A 19,461-nucleotide genomic window follows, 5' to 3' on the forward strand; every position below is an offset into this window, starting at 1 on the left:
TCTACTTATTATCTACCATATTATCTACCATATTATCTACTTATTATCTACCATATTATCTACTTATTATCTACCATATTATCTACTTATTATCTACTTATTATCTACCATATTATCTACTTATTATCTACCATATTATCTACTTATTATCTACCATATTATCTACTTATTATCTACCATATTATCTACTTATTATTATTATTACTCTTTTGTCCTGTTGGTAAACTCACTATTTAATTACTGATGTTAGCAGCAATTTAATGTAGTTTTAGACAAAGATGTACTTTTAATTTAATTTTATATGTCAGATTAATGTGGTGGAGAATAAGTACTGTACGGCTATAAAATTGATAATACTCACATAAAGTGCAGGACCCTTGAAATTGTACTCAAATGCAGTACTTGAGCAAATGTTCTAGCTGCTAGTAAATGTATTCCCATCACAATTTCCACACAAAACACAACATGAAGGGTTTTTGTTTTTTTATTGGAAACATATTTATTTTGCTTTGAGAATAATAATTTGTATCTAATACTGTCTGAATAGCTTTAAAATAATCAAACATCTTACCACATGAACTACATTTTCAAAAGGTTATAATTAATATTATCTTCATTCAAGCCTTTTGTCAAATATAAACAAACAAAATCTCACATCACACATGAGCACATAAAAAAAAAAGTTACAAGTCATAAAATGGTTAGCTTCACAGAGTGTGGCAGAAGTTTACAAAATAAATAAAATATTTTGTTTAATATTATTTTCATATTATCTGTCACATTGTGCTCCACTGACTCCTCTTAACTATGCTGGCGTGATGGGCTTATTGATAAGTTTTATAAATAAGTCGTTTTTGTCATAACAACGCAGAGACTGCAGAATATTAATAATGCGTTACTCCAGCCTGCAAAGGGTCCTAAGATAGACAAAGGTCTTAGATATTTGAAATATGAACTCATACAACATTTAATAAACATGAATTATCTGAAAGAGAGAAAATTAACCAAGGTATGCAAATTTAAATTCCAGTTTCCTTCTATTGAAATATATTAATCATTACCATTAAGTATGCTGGAACTTTTTCAACTGGAACTTTTATATCCAAAGAATATCTTCAAATTCTAGACCTCATTCATGGAGAGAAGAGAAAAACAAAAAGTAGCGTGAAATAGTTTCACACCGTGAGAAAGAGCTGTACTTTCTCATGGGGTGAATGGTGATCATGACTGTGTTACTAAATAGACTCATGTGGAGGATCGTCCCGTCGAAGCCCCGTGTGCCAAGTTTGTGAGGGTTGAATGCCTTTTGTGTTGGGAGGGGGCAGGAAAGTGGACGCAAGCTGTTAGCCCACATTGTAAGGCCACAATGACTTCTACATTGACAAAACTGTTAAAACAATGAATACAAAAGGACATCCTTAAAGTTACTGGACACAAATATACATTTTGTTTTGCCTTTCACTTGCATTCAAAACTCATGTAATGCTCTGCTAAGAGCCACAGTTTAAACCAGGCGCTAAGAGAAGTGAAAGTTACCCAAAAAAACGTACTAAGAGAATGACCTTTAATCAAGTGTTTGATTATTTCACACACTTTTTTTTCTATTGAAAGTTTTAGTACAGCAAGATCGTTTGTGTTCTTATAAGATAAAGAGTGGACTTGTTCCCCCATTGCAGGCCGAGCTGCAGACTCCCACATTCACTAAAGACTACAGTCATCTGTCTAACTGGACCCACACACGTCACCTCACAGATATGACCTCAGATGACCCATAAAACAAAGCATTCTTTGCCCTATTTCATCACTCATCACATGGCAACAACAGAAGTGAGACGATCCAGTTGTCAACACATTGCAACAAACTTTCTCTGCTCTGGTATTTCAAACTATTTTTCTTTATAAACATAAAAGAAGCAACGTTAGACAAGCTACATTACAAACGCATAGTACATTCTAATTTATTATTCAGACAAAACCTCCTAAAAAAATATCACAGACATTCAAAAAAGGCAGCATCAAGTTCTCACTTTGGAAAGTTGTAACAGAATTGATAATGTCTTAATATTTATTTTCTCTGATTTGATAGTAATCCAAGAACAAAATGAAACACGCATAAACATTATTCTCGCTTGATTGACCATCAAGTGTTAGTTTTTTGCTAAAACAAGAAGATTTGACAAAATTTGCCCCTATGACCTTTATTCTTTTAACTTTCTCTCAGAGCCAAAGACTAAATATCACAGCAACAAAACAGGAATCATCCCACGAGTTTTAAGCTGATATTTTACAAACAAAAAAGTTGCTACACGCTGGTGGAAATCGCACCGTAAACAAATATCATATGCAAAGCTTCGTGACAGCTTCCTGTATTTCGGCAGGATTAAAACACCAAAGCGGTAACACTGTGGACAGAGAGCCCGTTTAAATGAGAGGACAACAGGACATTTCTCCAGGCAAACCGGGACGATGCCTTCATGGACGGACAACGCGAAATATAAGACAATTGAGATAGATAAAAGACAAAGTGCTGGTTGATTCAGCTACATTTTTTTAGTAACAGTGAAAGGTCCAATACTGTAAATGTGACTCCAAGTTCAGGTTCATGTGTTGACTTCTCCCCTCTTTGATGAATTATTCTGAAGGGACTGAGCTGCATGTTTTGAAACCTCTCCAGCTGTTTGCATCTGCTTCAGGACTGAAGGAGCTTCATTTTTGCTGCCACAGGTTGCGTGAAAAACGTGAAAACCCTCTGCAGTCACAATACAGACAATCCCGTCATGTTTCTACTTGACACACTCTCGTAAGGCTCTGAATGAGGCACGCTGGTGATGTCACTTAAAGCGGGAAAAAAGTGGTGCTGCAGTTTAATGCATAATGTACATCTGCCCGACTCCATAAACGGGCCACAAGCAACTCCTGGAGTTTATCAGGATGAGCAGCATTTACTTGGAGCAGCTTAAGTGCAGCGTTGCATAGCCAGGTTCCATTTAAGAGAACATATTCCTCTGTGGCAGCGACAGATGTCCATCAACAGGCATCAGTTGTTCATTCCAGGATGTCAGTTTCAAATGGGACCAGATGGTAGTAGGAGAGGTTGGTGACATACGCTTCTGTTTCCTCTTCACACAGGTCTGCTTCCATCTTCCATTCCAAATCTGTTCCATCCTCATACCTGGCAACACAATGAAAGACATATTACTCAAAGGACAGGATGGACCTGTTGGTCTAAACACAGGAATCAAAAGTGTTGATTTAAACCACCTGTTTTTAATAGTCTACATCAACTTGTAGATACTTTATTTGCTTGTACAAATAAAAAAAATACTATTTAAGAATTATGTAAAGTGGTGTTTTATGTAAAGTAACAAGAGGAATGTGTTCCTCTTTTGTTTGCTACACACACCCAGGGAAGGAAGAGGTGCACAGACACACTTCCTGGAGAGGGGTGGAGGGTCCTGGGGTTTGGGTCACATGCAAGGACTTCCACACTGATCAAAACACTTACTACACACTCAAGGACAAACATGGAAATCCTAATAATTGTGGGGAAATAAGCAGTTTATTTGTCCATCTTGAAGCTAGATTGACTAAAAGATAGAAATGTTGAGTGGTCTTAACACTTACGTATGTTCCACAGAGTCGGTGGAGGAGGGTCTCTCTTTTTCTTCTGGGATACTGTGATCAAATACGATGGTTTCTGTGTTGGCCAGACAGAATCCGTTTGACCGCATGATTTCTGAAAAGGGTCCAGAGTGCCGGTTTAGTCATCATGACAAGCAAAAAAGTGGCTCCATCTTTTTGTTTCAGAAGAATACAAGATATACATACCAGATATTTTGATTGGACTCTGGAAGCACGGCTGGATTCTGTGGACTTTGTCGTTCCTCAGCACCTGGTCCAGAGGCGACCGCTCAAAGAAAGTCAGCATCACCTCAGACCTGGAATACTGTGGAGACGGGTTTGTTAGCGGTCTAGTAAAAAGAGTTTCCAACCATCTACCTTTGACCCTCAAGCAAGAGCATCATGGAAACTTTCTACTGCACAATGAACATGCTTATGAAGTAAAGACATAGGATATTATTTGAAAGGTAACAGGTAGAGACCGACCTTGCACGGCATGTTGATGACATTCTTCAGTAGTTGTTCTACCTCGTTCAGTTTCTCCTCAATATCGCTTGCCTCTTTGATTTGTACCAGCCCTGAAACATATAAATGTGAAATCATCAGCTTTGTGTGAGGATTTCAAAAAACAGATAAAAGTCGAGTGTAATTCAACACCACAACTTTGCGATTTTAATCCTGTCTTTGTGAAGTTCATAACCTTTGGTGTTACAATATCAGAGTGTTTGTCGTTTTATGTCTAATCCTTTTTTCAAACCCCAAACCTACCACAATACAATCCAGTACAACAGCATCAACAAATACCGCATAGAGAATAACCAAAAAACATCAACCATTCCCAACAAAAGAGTCTCAATCAAAAGCGTAATTATTTCTGTGCCTGTGCGATAATAAAAGGGCAGCTGCTTTGACCTCTACACCAGACTGCTGTGTGTCCAAACAAAAAGCCAGACAGGTCTGATTTTATCCCCTGTAGTCTTGAAAAAGGTTGCCACAAATGCAAGCGAAAAGGTAGTAGTCTGTTTAAAACTGTAACCTTTTTATGAACAATGATCCCTGATATTTACCCAAAGTAGGAGGAGGGCAGAAAAATAGACTGCTTATCATTGTCTTTAGAACAAGAACACAAGAACACGTTGTAAAACTGCCAGAGTAATTGCAAACATTTGTACCACCGCAGTAATAGCAGAGAGAAGTAACAGAGAGAGAAAAGCTACACGGCGACACGTTAAATCCTGCATAACACTGGGAATGCAATTTAAGAAGCAGTGGGAGTGTCAAATCAGCACTTTTAGCAACACAAGGCTGCCGCCCATGTGAGCAGAGCAGTCAGCAGAGCATCATTTACTGCCGTGCTGACAAAAGGGATGTGGTGGTGGAGAGAATAATGACGAACACGGAGGCCACGCTGATGAGTCTCTGTCTGATGTTAGCGGTGCAGACAATAGTAGTCACACAGCGGTTACTGCTACATGGAAGCACTGAGTAAGAGAGCCTAAAGCAGCACTGTGCACAGTCACAGGCTCATCCATTTATAATGGCCAGCAGTGATGACATCATACCCGGGGGGGGGACGTGAAGAGTGATTGGGCGGTTAAATCATCAGCTGGAGCCGACTGAGACTCCCAAAGAGTCTGAACCTCATACCGCCTCTGGATCATGTTCTGTGATTAAAGTCCCTGTTTACATGTGACAAATATTACATGTTTAAAGGCTTATACTGATATATTGTGTTGTTTTGGCAAGTGCTAGGCAGTTTCATTCACAGTGTGGTCCCCCTTTTCAATGGTGGGAGAAACCAACCAGAAGTTAATACTAAGCAATTCTCAACAAAGAATATTGGGAACCATCACATTTATGTTATTTATGTTGATACGATGCATTTTTGCGAAATTTGGTCGATTTGGAGAATTAACAGCAGTGAACATCTTATGAGGAAACAAAGTCAGGATGATAACTTCACCACAGAAACTACACCCATTAAAAACACATTAGTAAAGTTTATGTCTTGCGGTGTAGGACTCTAATGTTGTGAATCCAGTGCATATTATTTATTTTTAGGTGGAGGCACACAGGACACCCAGGGTGCACATGGAAACAGGGCGGGATTAGGAAGAATGTCTCACCATGTGTTATTATCAGAGGGTGTGTGAAGGACCCCATCAAAAGCTGTTTCTCCATCATGACATACTGACAATTTAGTCATGGAGTGGAGGGTTCAAATATGCTGCATAAGACTGATGATGTCTCTTTTTGAATCATATTTCAGGGGTTCAGAGGTCAGACAATGGATTAATAAATACGGTTTTATTGCATTTAAACAAAACAAAAGCATAAACTAGCAGACTTTGTGGAATGCTAAGATATAACAGGCCTGCTTTATGTGCAAAAGAGAAGCGTGCGTGGTTAAATTTGCAACAGCTCTGTGCTGGTTGCGTAAGATTTAATCGCGGTAACCACAGTGGATCTGATGCATGTAGCTGTTTGAAGATGCACGCCTCCCTAAACATAGACATCAGAATCAACACATACCTGCTGCCATCAGAAGCATAAAAGGGATGTTAATGTGCTGGAAAACATACAGTGATCAAGCTGTTGTGGATGACAGATATTTACTCTGCATTCCTGGCAGCAGTACAATAATCATCATCATATTTGTGCGGCTAGACGGGTCTGCTGGTTGAAGATGAAGGTAAAACACTGAATAAAAGGGGGATTCTGGAAAGGGTCAATCTGGGCCGCATCCATCAATTAAAGTGTATCAAAAGGTACAAAACTTGGGTGAGCAGTGCTGACTTGGTGCGAGCAGAAGGGCGTCACATAATGCAATCAGTCTTGACACCCAAATTGCAGTGAGCCACTCGAGGGACACCCCACCCACTGCACCTCTCCTCCCACTGAGGCACCAAATCAACCAAAGTACCAAACAAAACAACACGCCGAGTTTCATCTCCAAGCACTATAAAATATACCACGTTATGTATATATTTTATCTCAGAAATGTTTGTGACAATTACAGGGTTTGTCGACTGTAAAAAATGTCTTCAAAGACACTGAGACAAAATACAGCTTTGTTTCTTTCCCCTACCAGGGTCCCTAGTGTATTTGTAAGAGTCTATTTCCTGTCTGCGTTTCCTGGTGAGTGTGGTCTTCTTCAAAATGGCGTGGTTTCTTTATGCCCTTCACTCTAAATTATCTCCAATGAGCCTAAGTGGCAGCGTTTATCTGCCAAGTGCAACCAGTTCGTAAAATGTAACAATAACAGTAACTACATAGACGCCGTATGGAATTTTGCTATGTGAGCATGTCTCATATTTTTTGTAATTGCACATATAAGTCACCCGTCTTTTATTTGTGTGACAACAGTCCGTGTTGAAAAGCCATTTCTTCATCTGTTAGCTAACATAACACAGTAGAAGTAGATGCACAACAGGAACTTGACTGTGTACAAGTCATGCTCAAACACATTATCTAAACAGTCATCACATGTTGTAAGGATCAGCTATTTCACAGCTATCTTCTGCATGGAACTTATAAGTCAGCAGCCTGCTTCATCATCTAACCACTAACTCTGCTCAGTTTTGTCATCTTGTTATTTCTGGAGGCCAAACCTCAGTGAATATCCATGTCCATGAGAAGGTCAGGGTTCAAGGATTTATTTAACCTGGTATATAAAAGTACCAGTATTTGATGTGGCGGTGTGTACAAAATCAGTACCTAGTATTTATACTTTGACTTTATTTTTTATTTTTTTATGAAAGTTTCCATATTTCCATATAACTGTGTATTAAATGCAATTTTACCAGGACTACATCCCAAAACACGATTAATAATATTAATTGTTCACTTACTTAAACAACCAATACTACAATGAAAGTAAAGAGTTTGAGGAAAAGATCGATCCCACTCTCATATCTGCTGGTTAAAGGGACAGCCCGCAGCAAGGTAACTGGAAAATTGTGTAAAAACAAACTGGTTTTGGCACCGTTAATGTTCGTTAAAAAAACGTGTAAAACAGGAAGGAGAGGGACGGTAACTTCCTGCAGTGTTAAATGATAACATGTTGTTTTTTGACCAGATTAAACAAACATTATTATTGCCAAGCTGTAGTGTTGCTGGTAGACATATTTTGTCACTTTTGGACAGAGGCAGGCTAACTTATCCCCTTCTCTCCATTCTTTATGCTAAGCTAAGCTAACCAGCTGATAGTTGTAGCTCCTATCTAACAGACATTTATGTGAGTGATATTGATTCTCTCAGCTGACCTTACAAGTGAGCGCATGAATTTATTTCTAAAGATGTCAATCTATTCCTTTAATGCTGCCACTAATTCACAAAAAGACTCCTGTCAGCCAATCAGAGACAAGAATTTTCAGTGGCCAAAATATAACAGTGTGAAAACACCACAGAGGTTGTAAGTTTTATAAATGTTAAGTAATCTATTCCGCAAATCTGCATTGAGCAAAAGGAGAAATGTAATGTCCAGTGACTCTCCTTTCTTAATGTGTGAATTAGCGCTATAATAACCAAGTGAGATGATAATTCATGAGTGTCCAAGAATAAATGATAGAGTATTTCATAAGTAGATAGTGGTAAACGAGTGTAAGGGGGAGTCATTTCGGACACAGCTTGTGTCCAAATTCCTCTGTGGGATCTGTCTCCCATGGAATGTGAGCAATCCCTTCCTGTCTGTGTTTAACCCAGGGGTCACATGTAAGGTAACTGTTAAAGGGGGCCTTCGCAGACCAGAGGGACTATATATGGGAAGTCCACTCCACCCTCTCTCTCTCTCTCTCTCTCTAACATCATGACATCAGTCTGAAAGCTCTGCACGCCTTCCCTGTTGCTTAGGCGCAGCACAGAAACAGGGAAACACGAGCGGAGCCAGAAACTGGAGCAAAGTGGACTGAGAAAAGGCCAGAGCCACACTTTTTCACAGGGACTCTCAATCTCCGTGGCGATTAGAGGGGGATGCGAATGAAATATTGAACAGTGGTAGGAATTAAAGAAAGGCCATTAGGAGAATGTTATTAACCTTGTGGCTTGCTATCCATCCATGAAATTGATTGAGTCACTAAAGTAACGCTGATGGTGCCAATATCACTGCACCATTCGTCTTTTAGCTATTAAAGAATATGAAGACGGTAAAAAAAAAGAAGTGAAAAGTGAGTCATGAGATCCAAAATGTCTCTTCCCAAAATGCATTGCAGACTGAGCTGTCAACAAGTTTCATCAGCTATTTCAGTGCATGGCCAGGAAGCGAAGCCGTCCAGTCGCCACTGAGGGGATGTTTCCAAAATATTGGTATAGGCTCAGTGGGTAGAGACAAAGGGGAAGTCCCAAGGAACAGGAACATGTCGGGCGCTCGGCCAAACTTGTTGGCAGTGTCAAAGGTCTGAACCCTGAGGGCCATGGGTATGGGCTACATATGGCAAAAGACTGTCCTCTGTAAAGCCCTGCAACTTTACTATAGAAATAAAACAAATAATAACCATTTAACCTGTCGATCAAATCATTTTTCATTCAGGGATATGATCATGTATGTCTTATATGGCATTTTTGCATAATTTTAGCATATTTGGTTTAAAACATAAACCAAATATTCAAAAATAATTTAGGGAAACCAAACTAAATTTAGTTTGCCACATACGCAGAATATATATATAATATCTCCAATCATTGCTGTCCTGTGAAAAACATTCATCTCAAAAATGTCATCTTTTTTTTTTTGGCGACAGCATGAAGATTTGTCACTTCACAGCTTGGTATTTGTATCTCTACTCCATGGTCTTTTCTCTGCTGAGTTTAGAGTTCTATGTGTGTTTGTTTTGGCTCACTCACACACCGTCAGATATTAGGGACACATCTGTCATGGCCTTTGATCAAAGCAGAACTGGGGTCAGTTCCTGAGCACAAGATAATAGCTGCTCAAACCTCCCAGTGACTTCCACCCCCCCTAAAGATCCATGATGCGTCAGATGCAAAAGCAAATTCTGTGGGGAATCCAACTTTTAGGCCTTTAGACCTTACAGATCTGACAGCCTTTTAGCTCCTAGACATTGACCAGGATTAGCCAGCATGTTGGTCTTGTGGTCTACAGGCTATGTAATAGGTCTGCTAATGTGAACCAAGAAAGAAACTATGTAAAATATTAACCTGTCCAAACAAAAGCAGGCAAATCTAGACTATGAAGCGGTTTAGTTCAGATCAGCTCTGAACCATTATTATTTGATTATCTCTTATTTTCCTGCTTTTATTTTCCTGCCCTAAACTTATAAATCCCATTTCTTTTTTAATCAAGCCCTGATTTGAATTGATGTCTTATAGTAAAAGCTACCTAAAGGACCCAAAGCTGGGATGCTTGGAAATAAATGCCGATATGGCTCTCAATCGTACATTTAGAGAAAATGTTTTGCAGTGTTATGCTACAGTATCTGAGGTCAAATATAAACAGAAACATCATATTGTAGGGGGTCCTGTGCAAGAAGGGTGCAAAGTTTTCCTCCCCAGCAGTAATCCACTACCTGGGGACATTTTACTAGTCTGATGGACAAAACCTAAAGTCCAAAAAATGATCTGTAATGATAAAGCCTTGTCAATGTGGTAAGGTGTATTTATGTTGCAGCATGATCAACAGAAACTTAATCTAAATGTGAATAAGGCAAAAAATGTAATTGCTATCACCATGAAACTTCCACAGTTCATAACTTACATGCAGACATTTTTTTTTTCTTTCTATTGGAACTTTTCTGAACTGTGGTTGTTTAAATATGCAAACTAGGAATTACCTAATGCAAACTTTATTTATAGAGGACTTTTTAAAACAAATGTTGCTCAGTGCTTTTGGGAAATGTTTGAGAAATCTGCAGACGCAAATAGACAAAAGTATAAAATAAACACCTAGATGTGTTTCGATGCTTTCTTTCCACTAGTATGAAGCAAAACATCCCCAAATCTCAAAATGATCAGTGCATGAAAACCGCCTTGCCTTAAGTCTTTTATCAGGCAAAAATGCCAAATATTTTTGCTAGTTTATCCTTCTCAGCCCAATTAAGTACAGTAATGCAGGAGAAGACAAAGTTTAGGGGCCCCCAGACACCTCCAGCACATATGGCCCCATCATTTGCAGCTACGCCCTTGATCCTAAAAAAAATGTGTATTAACAGCAACAATATTTATCATACTCTGTCACTGTATTAACTGCTCTGCCATCACCTCCCTGTGAACTGCCACATTCCCATCACACCCACCCAGGGGCGCCGCTAGGGATTTTGGGCCCCATGAAAAGAATCTTTACAGGGCCCCCAACACAGCGGCAAAATTTTTTGATGCTATTTTACATACAATTATGCATTTTAATGGTATTTTTGACTATCATTACCATATTTGTGAAAGAAGAACAGCATGACAGTTGACATGTACAGTAGGGGAAGAACTGAGCACTCTGAATACAATGGAATTCATTTTGAGTCATTTATTTGCTGCACCACTGATTCTTAAATTGGAAATAAACTCTTCCATGAAAAAATAGCAATTATAATCAGTGGAGAGAAAAAAATCTCAGCAAAAACAAAAACGCCATCAGAATACAAAATGGCCATATATCATTATTTTTTCTGTATTATAATTTCATCATCATTAGGGGCCTCTCTGGGCCCCCCTCCATCATGGGCCCCTAGAATCCGTCTCCTTTACCCCCCCTTTTCGGCGCCCCTGCACCCACCTTCTATCAGAGGACACTTGGACAGCTCTCTCCGGTCCTCGGGGAAGGACTCCAGCAGTCTCTTGAGCAGCCTCCCCAGATCCGCGTAACTGCGGTGCAAGTATAAAATGTTCCTGTCCGACCACTCCGTCCTGATCTCGAAGAACTCCTCTTCCTCTCCCCGCTGGCTGATGATGAGTCTCCGGATCCCGTTGACCCAGCAGTCCCGGACAAACATGTTGACCAGCGACGTGCCCTCAAACACAGCCGATGCCATTCCTCAGACAGTCAGTCCAGCATGCTGGGGCGGGCCGGAGGACAGCAGGGCTGAAAAGGGGGGGGGGGCTGAGCAAAGACTATACCACAGAGGATTTGGGCAATAATGATTAAGAGAAAGAAAAGGAAAAAAATCTGCCGAATAAGGGAAAACAACTTTGGGTAGCTTTTACGCACGAACTGGATGAAGGTTTACGCAGCGCATCACAGGCGTGAGCTCAAACGTGGCATGATCTCAGACCAAAAAAAAAAAAAACACACAGAGAGACAGACTTTGGAGTCATAGATACCGAACCAGAAAAATTGAATTGCCCATCGATCCAAAAACTGTTTACTTTTAAGTCATCTGGCAACAAGTCCAAAGATCTCTCAAAAGTATAAAGTGCTGCTCCCTCCTCCGATAGTTTCCCCTAAATCCAGAGCATGTCACTTCACACTGTCTGGATAAGCTTTTCTTTCAGCAGAGTTTCCTCCCCTCTCCTTCCTCCCTCCTTCCGTCCTCCCTCCTTGACAACAGGGTATTATTATGCAAAGAATGCAAAGGGCTGCAAAGACCAAACTGTCCATCTCCTTATTTGTAGAAGAAATAGTTTATTTTGCTCTTTTTTTTTTCTTCTTTATTGAAAAAGCTTTGATTGCCTCTGGATTTGATGCCATTTGCCATGTCTCTCCTTTAATGAGTACACTTAATGTTAAAAAGAGTTGTTTGGAAATAATAAAAAATCAAAATCCAGCCGCTCTTATGCCAGCTATGGAGCATTAACATTTGCAAGCTTCTCCATTTCTGACCTCACATAACTCATGTCTCCACAAAATACCAGTATTTTTAGCCAATATTTAGCCACAGCACACAAAAAAAAGATGCACTTCAGCATATTATTTGTCTTCTGTCAGTGAGACCAAAAATGGAGCAGATCTTTTATCCATTGAACGATTGAGCAACACACTAATGTTTCACCGCCAAAAAGGAGCTTTACAGGAGGTCACGGCCAAGTCAAGTAATGATGATTCAGCTGTAATTAACTACTGCAAATGGTTCTGGTAAAAGCAATTCATAGCAAGCTACAGGAAGTGGCATGTTCACTGCAAGTAAAAACAAGCTGTAAAACACTGGACAGACACACAAACATGCACATAGATCTGTGCAGGAAATTGAGTATTGGGCTGTTGAGATCGGAGAAAGCAATTCTGCTGTAATGTGCACATTACATTTGTACCAGACAGAGCAGGGGGTTGCTGTAAAACTCTGCATTCCTGCCCGTTTTGGGCTCGCAATTGCACCTTTGTGAGTGTTTCAGCCGTGCTATTGCAAATGTTACGACTCCAAACAAGGCCAAGCAGCCAGTTGGGGAAATATAAAGTGTCAAATTGCCACGCCGAAACTGTCCAAAGGGTTCTCCTTCCTGTGTGACAGTTTTATATTTTCAGCTGTTCAGTTCCTTGTTGCGTTGTAAAGAGGTGGCATATTGGATGGTGATGCTGTCAAACTGGCTGCAGTCAAAAGATGTTGCTACGATATAGAAAATAGGGAAATATATGAATAAATAGAGGAGATTTTCTGAAGAGTGAGGGATTACTGCTTCTCTGGAAGTTCAACATTGTCATAATCCATTATGCACTTCACCTTTCCTGTTATTTCCCTGTACTTTTCTGTGTAATTTTCTAGAAATAGAAACCAATTACTGAAAGTGTTTTTATGTTATTGTGGAACTGTGCTTTGTAAAAACAGATTTGTAGTCAGTGATCAACATTTCAGCATCTTTAAATGCATCTTTTCTCATACTGGTTACTTTAAAATGCAGATTAGATTAAATTAGATTAAATTACTGAAAGTGTTTTTATGTTATTGTGGAACTGTGCTTTGTAAAAACAGATTTGTAGTCAGTGATCAACATTTCAGCATCTTTAAATGCATCTTTTCTCATACTGGTTTCTTTAAAATGCAGATTAGATTAAATTAGATTAAATTAACTAAATATTGCTTTATGAAAATAAATTAGTTACATGCATGACTAATACAAAACATGCAACACTTGTATTAGTAGTTTTGTGAAATGATTGCATATTTAAAATTATATTTAAGGGAAACATCAAGAAAGCTGTGGTGCAAAACTATGTGATTAGTCATCTCAATGTTTGTTTGAAAACAGAATATTACATAGAGCTCCTGTCCGCTGTGTGCACACTAACCTGTATCATTACAGCAGAAATTATAGAGTGGGAAGAAAATTACTGGGATGCACTGTGATCATAAAATATCTGTTGTTGATTTGTCATATAGTGGTTGAGATGTGAGATGCAGTTTGGTACAAACCTACAGAGGAAGAGCTCAATCATACTGATCAGCAACCAAACCCCAAACTAAACTGTCCCTCTGCTATTGGCTGCTTTTTGCTGGAACAAAAGCCTAACATTAAAACTTAGATGGTAATGTAGAGGTTTGTGGTTTCAATTACGACTCTGTGAATGAGTTCAACATCAGTGGACAGCCTCGGAGAACTACGATTTTTATACTAACATCGGACTGTCTTTAAGAGAGAGAATCAAAATGTTAGGAGAGCTTAGGCTCCAAAATGATAAATATCTTGACCTTTGTCTGCCAACTTTAAATTAGATAAAAATAAGATTTTTTGCAATTCAGCTCTAGCATTAATTTAACATTTATTCTAAAACCAGCCGTTCTATGGCACCACCCATTGAGGTTTTAATTGAACAAAATAAATGTGTGTTTTTTCAAAGTAGCTTTGATTCTGAAAGGTTTTAAGTTAAGTTGCAAAAGTCTAATTGAAGTAAATGAATGCTCTGTTTTGAGAAAAATGCTAACTTCATCAGCATGCTAATATGCTTACAATGACAAAGTTAACATGCTGATGTTTAGCAAGTATAAAGTTTAGTGTTATGTATATTAGTTTGGTGTGCTAACATCTATGTTTTGCACAAAACACAAATTAATATTATTTTCTTTACAGTTATTAGTTTTTTGTCATTTGTTTTGCAGCTATTTGGTTGTATCCAAAATGCTGGACAAATCAAAATTTTGACCTGATGATGGAGCTAGATGAAAAGTCAGGGGAACACCAAACATACTGAGATTCATCCTCTGTGCACCATGAATGTCTGTAACGAATTTCATGGCAATCCATCTGATAGTTATTGAGATATTTCACTGACAAATAAATGTCGACCTAATGGTGCTGCTAGATGAAAAGTCAAGGGATCAACAAAGTCATTAGGATTCATCCTCTGGGGACCATGACTGTTTGTATTCAAGGCATTCATACAACAGCTAACAAACAGCCCATCCCAAACTTTAAAGAATACATGGAAGCATGTCCTTCTGTGAAAAGATCTCTTTCTTACTGACACTAAAGTTTGACTTTTTCCTGGTATGGAGCTGCTGTTTGCTGCACGTATAGCTTGAATGATTAGAGAATGATTGTATTACACAGAAAAACCGCCTCCTTAGTATCAGAAAACCCCTTCTCTCCATCTGTAATAACAGGATCTGTCTGTTTTGAACCGAGCTTCAATCTGTGGTTTGCCCACATTTACAGAGTCAGCACATTCTGTCTCAATGCTTCATTCCAGTTTAATTCCTCGGAAAAAGAGTAATCTTTAAATGGAAAAATAGACTTTAGCCCACTCAACCATAGTGCAGAATTCTAAACACATTTGTCTCTCGTTGCAACAGAGCTGAGACCAAAAGCCTGTGTGGGGGGGAAAGTAAGAGAGCGAGAGGAATCGTTGAGGGTTTGTTTGTTTGACGAGAGGCTGATGTGTCACCAGATAGAGGACAGTTTGTTTGTGTGATACAGAGATATGAAAAAAATACGCTCCAGATTGAGGAGCCAGTCTGAATTTTTAATGGAATAATTTAGGATTAGTAGCTGGGTTTAGGTTTGAAATAAGAATTTTGATTTTGCTTAGGGTAGGAAAAGGATTAATTCAGGATTAAGAATTGAATATGAACAAGTTAATAAGGGCGGGAGTCATGGCATGAGGGTTAGGATTTTTAGTTTACAACATTGAAGACCTCACATTATTTAAGACCTTTAAAAAAAGTTTTACACTTTGGAAAATGTGCACATTTGCTTTCTTGCTGAAAGTTAGATGAGAAGACTGATACCACTCTCACATCTGCCTATCATATATGAACCAGGAGCCAGGAGCCAGTTAGCTTAGCTTAGCATAAAGACTGAAAACAGGGGGTAAAAGCTAGTCTGGCTGCCAGAAGATGCAGCCACTTATGAAAAGGGTTAATACATTTCTAAAAAAGAACATAACGAGAAGTAACCGTGAGGCCTTTAGTTAAAGTGAATGTTTACCTTGTAACTTGGGTGGTGGAACTACAACATTCAAAGGCTGACATTTGGGGCCTTAATTATCATTATAGTAAAAATTTACACCAATGTTTAATTATGCAGTTTAAAAGGAGGCAGACTAGGGCTTCTACAGCTCCTGTTTACTAATATGTTACTCCCTCAATGCCAAACCACCACACCCTAAGACCTGCAGTCCTGATGTTAACACAGATGTGTCCAATTAAGCGCCAAATGATGTCCCAGCCTGCCCCAAATTAAAAGAACTTCTGTAGATTGCTCCATGAAAATCACCTGTGTGCATCCAGAGAAATGACCGCCAGTTTCAAAGTCACTCTGCCCCAGTTGCTCCTTTAAAAACCTGCCTCCTCGTCCCTTTCCCTCGGAGCAAACATAAATTTCCCCCTCTGACAAGGCCGTATGCTCCGGTCGTCCTTCCAAGCCTGCTTCTCTGACCTTGTGAATCCTGTGCCAGCCTCCCGTTCTTTCAGAAAATCAAACATCAGAGGCTCGTAAAGCGAGACATGTTCAGAAAGGAAGAGAAAAGACAAGAGAAACATAAAGATGGACACATCTGTCAGGGAACAAAGAACATCTGCGTTGATGGAAACAGGCGTTCCGTTTTCATTGACAAGTATTGTGAGTTGTGGCAGAGCTTCACTCCGAGGAAGTCGCTCTGAGCCATAACTCTGTCCTCGTCCACAACAGCAGACAAAACCCAGTGAAGAGTGCAGGAGCCAAGGGTGAAAGTGGGTTAGCGAGCTGCCGGAGTGTTTTTAACAGGCTGGATAATGGACTGTGGTTGTCTTCACTGAGCATCTGCTAGACCTCGTGTTTTATGGCTTCATCCTTATTGTGTCTCCAGTGCAGCTTGGAGAGCAGAGGCCCCTAAAAGTCCAGGCAGGCTGAACGTCTGCCTGCTTTATTTCCTCTCTATGGAGATTCAAGTTCTAGCAACAAAAGTCATAAATCAAATCTATGTATTTGTGTGTTTTCTTTCTTGTTCCAACACTTTGGTTATGCTAGATGATGCTGCTTAATGTAAATTAACTGCACCATTTCGTCAAGGGAAAAATATTTTTTATGTGCATCAATTATTCAAGTTCCCTAAATATCTGCTTACATGACACATGAGATTGTCATTTTCAATTTAAAAGTTTTGTATGTTTGAATGCTTGATCACACACAAAATTAGTTTGTAAAGAAAGTTTCACCAATGGACCCGCTAAAGATTCAGGACGACTTAAAGAAGAACATTGACATTTGGGGAAAAAGACGGTAGCTACTCTTAACATAATGTTTGCAGACACATGGAAACAGCTAGCCAGTTTAAAGGTCACAAAATTCACCCACTAATAACCGTATCTTTGTTTGTTTTAGTACATAAAAAAAAACTCAGTGAAAACTGATTATGTGCCAGATTATTTCCAACAAAGTCTTGCAGCAGTTTTGCATAATGCAATCTATTGGATTTTTGTACAGGGACACAAATTGTCCATATTTTAAAAAGGACTACATTACTTGCATTTGGTGACAATTTCACAACCCACCATGATATTGGGCTGTTATTTCTTGGTCATGAGGTGACTTAAGTTTAAGCTAGCTGGTTCCTCCAGTCTTAATGCTAAGCTAAGCTAACTGTGTCTCTTGGCTCCAACTTCATACTTAAGGGGAAAGACACAAGAGTTGTGTCAATCTTCTCATGGCAATTAAGTGAATAAGCATATTTCCCCAAATGTTAAACTGTTCTTTCAAGATTTGTGACACTTGTAATAGTTCTGGGTCAAACAGAGACTCAATTGCAGACACAGGACACAAGGCAGGTTTCAAAAAAAGGCTATGTCTTCACTGAAAAGCAGGTGGTCATACAACAGTAATCCATCCAACTAGAGCAAACAAATCTAGACAGGCAAAAGCCCAAAAAACAGTCAACAAGGCAAAGTCCAAAAACCAACCCCTTACACTGGTGAATTATTGGAAAGCAATGAGCACAGGGGCTGAACAAAGACAATCTGACAGCAGAACAGTGAGCATCTAAACAAGGTAGACTAATGGAAAAATTAGAGTGAGGTGAGTAATTGAGGACAGGTGTGAATAATCAGAGAGGAGGGAAACTTACAAAGACGGGGAAATGAAGAACCTAAGAAAAGGAAACAAACACACAACAACAGAAAACCCCAAAACAAAATCTCTATATAACCGATTACATAAAAACAAAGACGGATAAACTAATAAAGACCACAAAAATATTAAAACGCCAGATAGTATAGGACACACAGCTAGAACGTTACACCACTGTAAACAACCATGTCTAAAGTCATGTTATTTGATGTATTGCCTTCTGTTGTCAAGGTAACACAGTGAAAACATAAAGACGGATATTAATAAAAAGAAGGAAAAAGCATATATTGCACAAACTAAAGGGCCCAAGCTTCATTTTAACAAACTGGTCACGCAGCGTAATAAATCATAAACTGTATGACACACACTCATACAGCGTCTTCAGCAGCACACAACATTAACCACTGTATAGGTCCATGATTTACTGGGCATACTGGGACAGAGGCCTCACCTAATGGAATATCTAATGTGTCCATGACCGACACTTTAATCTGTGGCGAGACCTCCAGCGTGCAACTTCACCATATAAATCTGAGATACACTGCACCGCCCAGACTGTGAGCTACAGCCTTTAAACTGACTCAAGCAAAAACTGTTGGATTTTTATATAAATTGCTTTATAATGGGAAACCTAATTAAAGATTTTTTTTTTTTTTTACATTTTCAGTCCAGCCTACACACAGAGCGAGATGTCATTAAAAAACATAATGATAATGATAACACCTGCAGGACTATCATCTGCCAGAAGAACTTGTCCCATCTGCCAGGATGTCAACATTAATGCCGTTCTATCTACATGCCTCCATTATTTTCACACGGCTGTGAATAAGCAACCACAGGTGCCTCACAATAACACAATTTACTGCTTCATATAACACCGTCAAGTGAGGATAATAGCCATCCTGTGAATGCTCCTGCAACCTTGAATGTAACATGATTTCACTGAGCTGTGTTCGAAGCGACTGCTCGGTTCTTAAAATTGAAACTTTTTGCAGCAGAATGTCTCACAATGATCTGTCTGATTACGTCTTAAAGTTTAAACGTGTCGAAACACCAAATCAGATGTGGTGTTTGATATTTTTTACTTTCCGAGTAGCTATCACATTTTGTGGTTTCCCTTCTGAGAAGGATTCACATAATTGATAATGGACTTTGCATGTGTACGTCTTGTGTGCAACCACACTAATATGCCAGAAATGTAACTTGCATATCTCATTGTGATTGTAGAGCAAATTAAAATGTATCTTGCATACAAATGACAAACTTCCAAAGCAAAATATTAGGTTTCTTCTCTTGTCAGGCTTGTTTTTGCAGTATGGAATAATAATAAACATCATCTTTAAAATATGAGATTTCAGTAAACTATTTGTCTGGTGAACAATAGAATCCATAAATAAACAGCATTAGTTTACAAATGAGCCT

General features: G+C 39.0%; 1 protein-coding gene across 1 annotated transcript; it reads right to left on the reverse strand.

The window, feature by feature from the left end:
* Positions 1–478: 478 nt before the first annotated feature.
* On the reverse strand, positions 479–12,033 carry pxdc1b (PX domain containing 1b). The gene is made up of 5 exons (XM_054622971.1): positions 11,345–12,033; positions 4,108–4,199; positions 3,829–3,946; positions 3,625–3,736; positions 479–3,172 (listed from the first exon to the last, which is right to left on the reverse strand). The coding sequence occupies exons 1-5, from the start codon at positions 11,598–11,600 to the stop codon at positions 3,046–3,048; spliced, it is 705 nt and encodes a 234-aa protein (XP_054478946.1). The 5' UTR covers positions 11,601–12,033; the 3' UTR covers positions 479–3,045.
* Between the last annotated feature and the right edge of the window lie 7,428 nt (positions 12,034–19,461).

Source organism: Anoplopoma fimbria, chromosome 21, assembly GCF_027596085.1.
Source record: "Anoplopoma fimbria isolate UVic2021 breed Golden Eagle Sablefish chromosome 21, Afim_UVic_2022, whole genome shotgun sequence".
NCBI classification, from domain to species: domain Eukaryota; kingdom Metazoa; phylum Chordata; class Actinopteri; order Perciformes; family Anoplopomatidae; genus Anoplopoma; species Anoplopoma fimbria.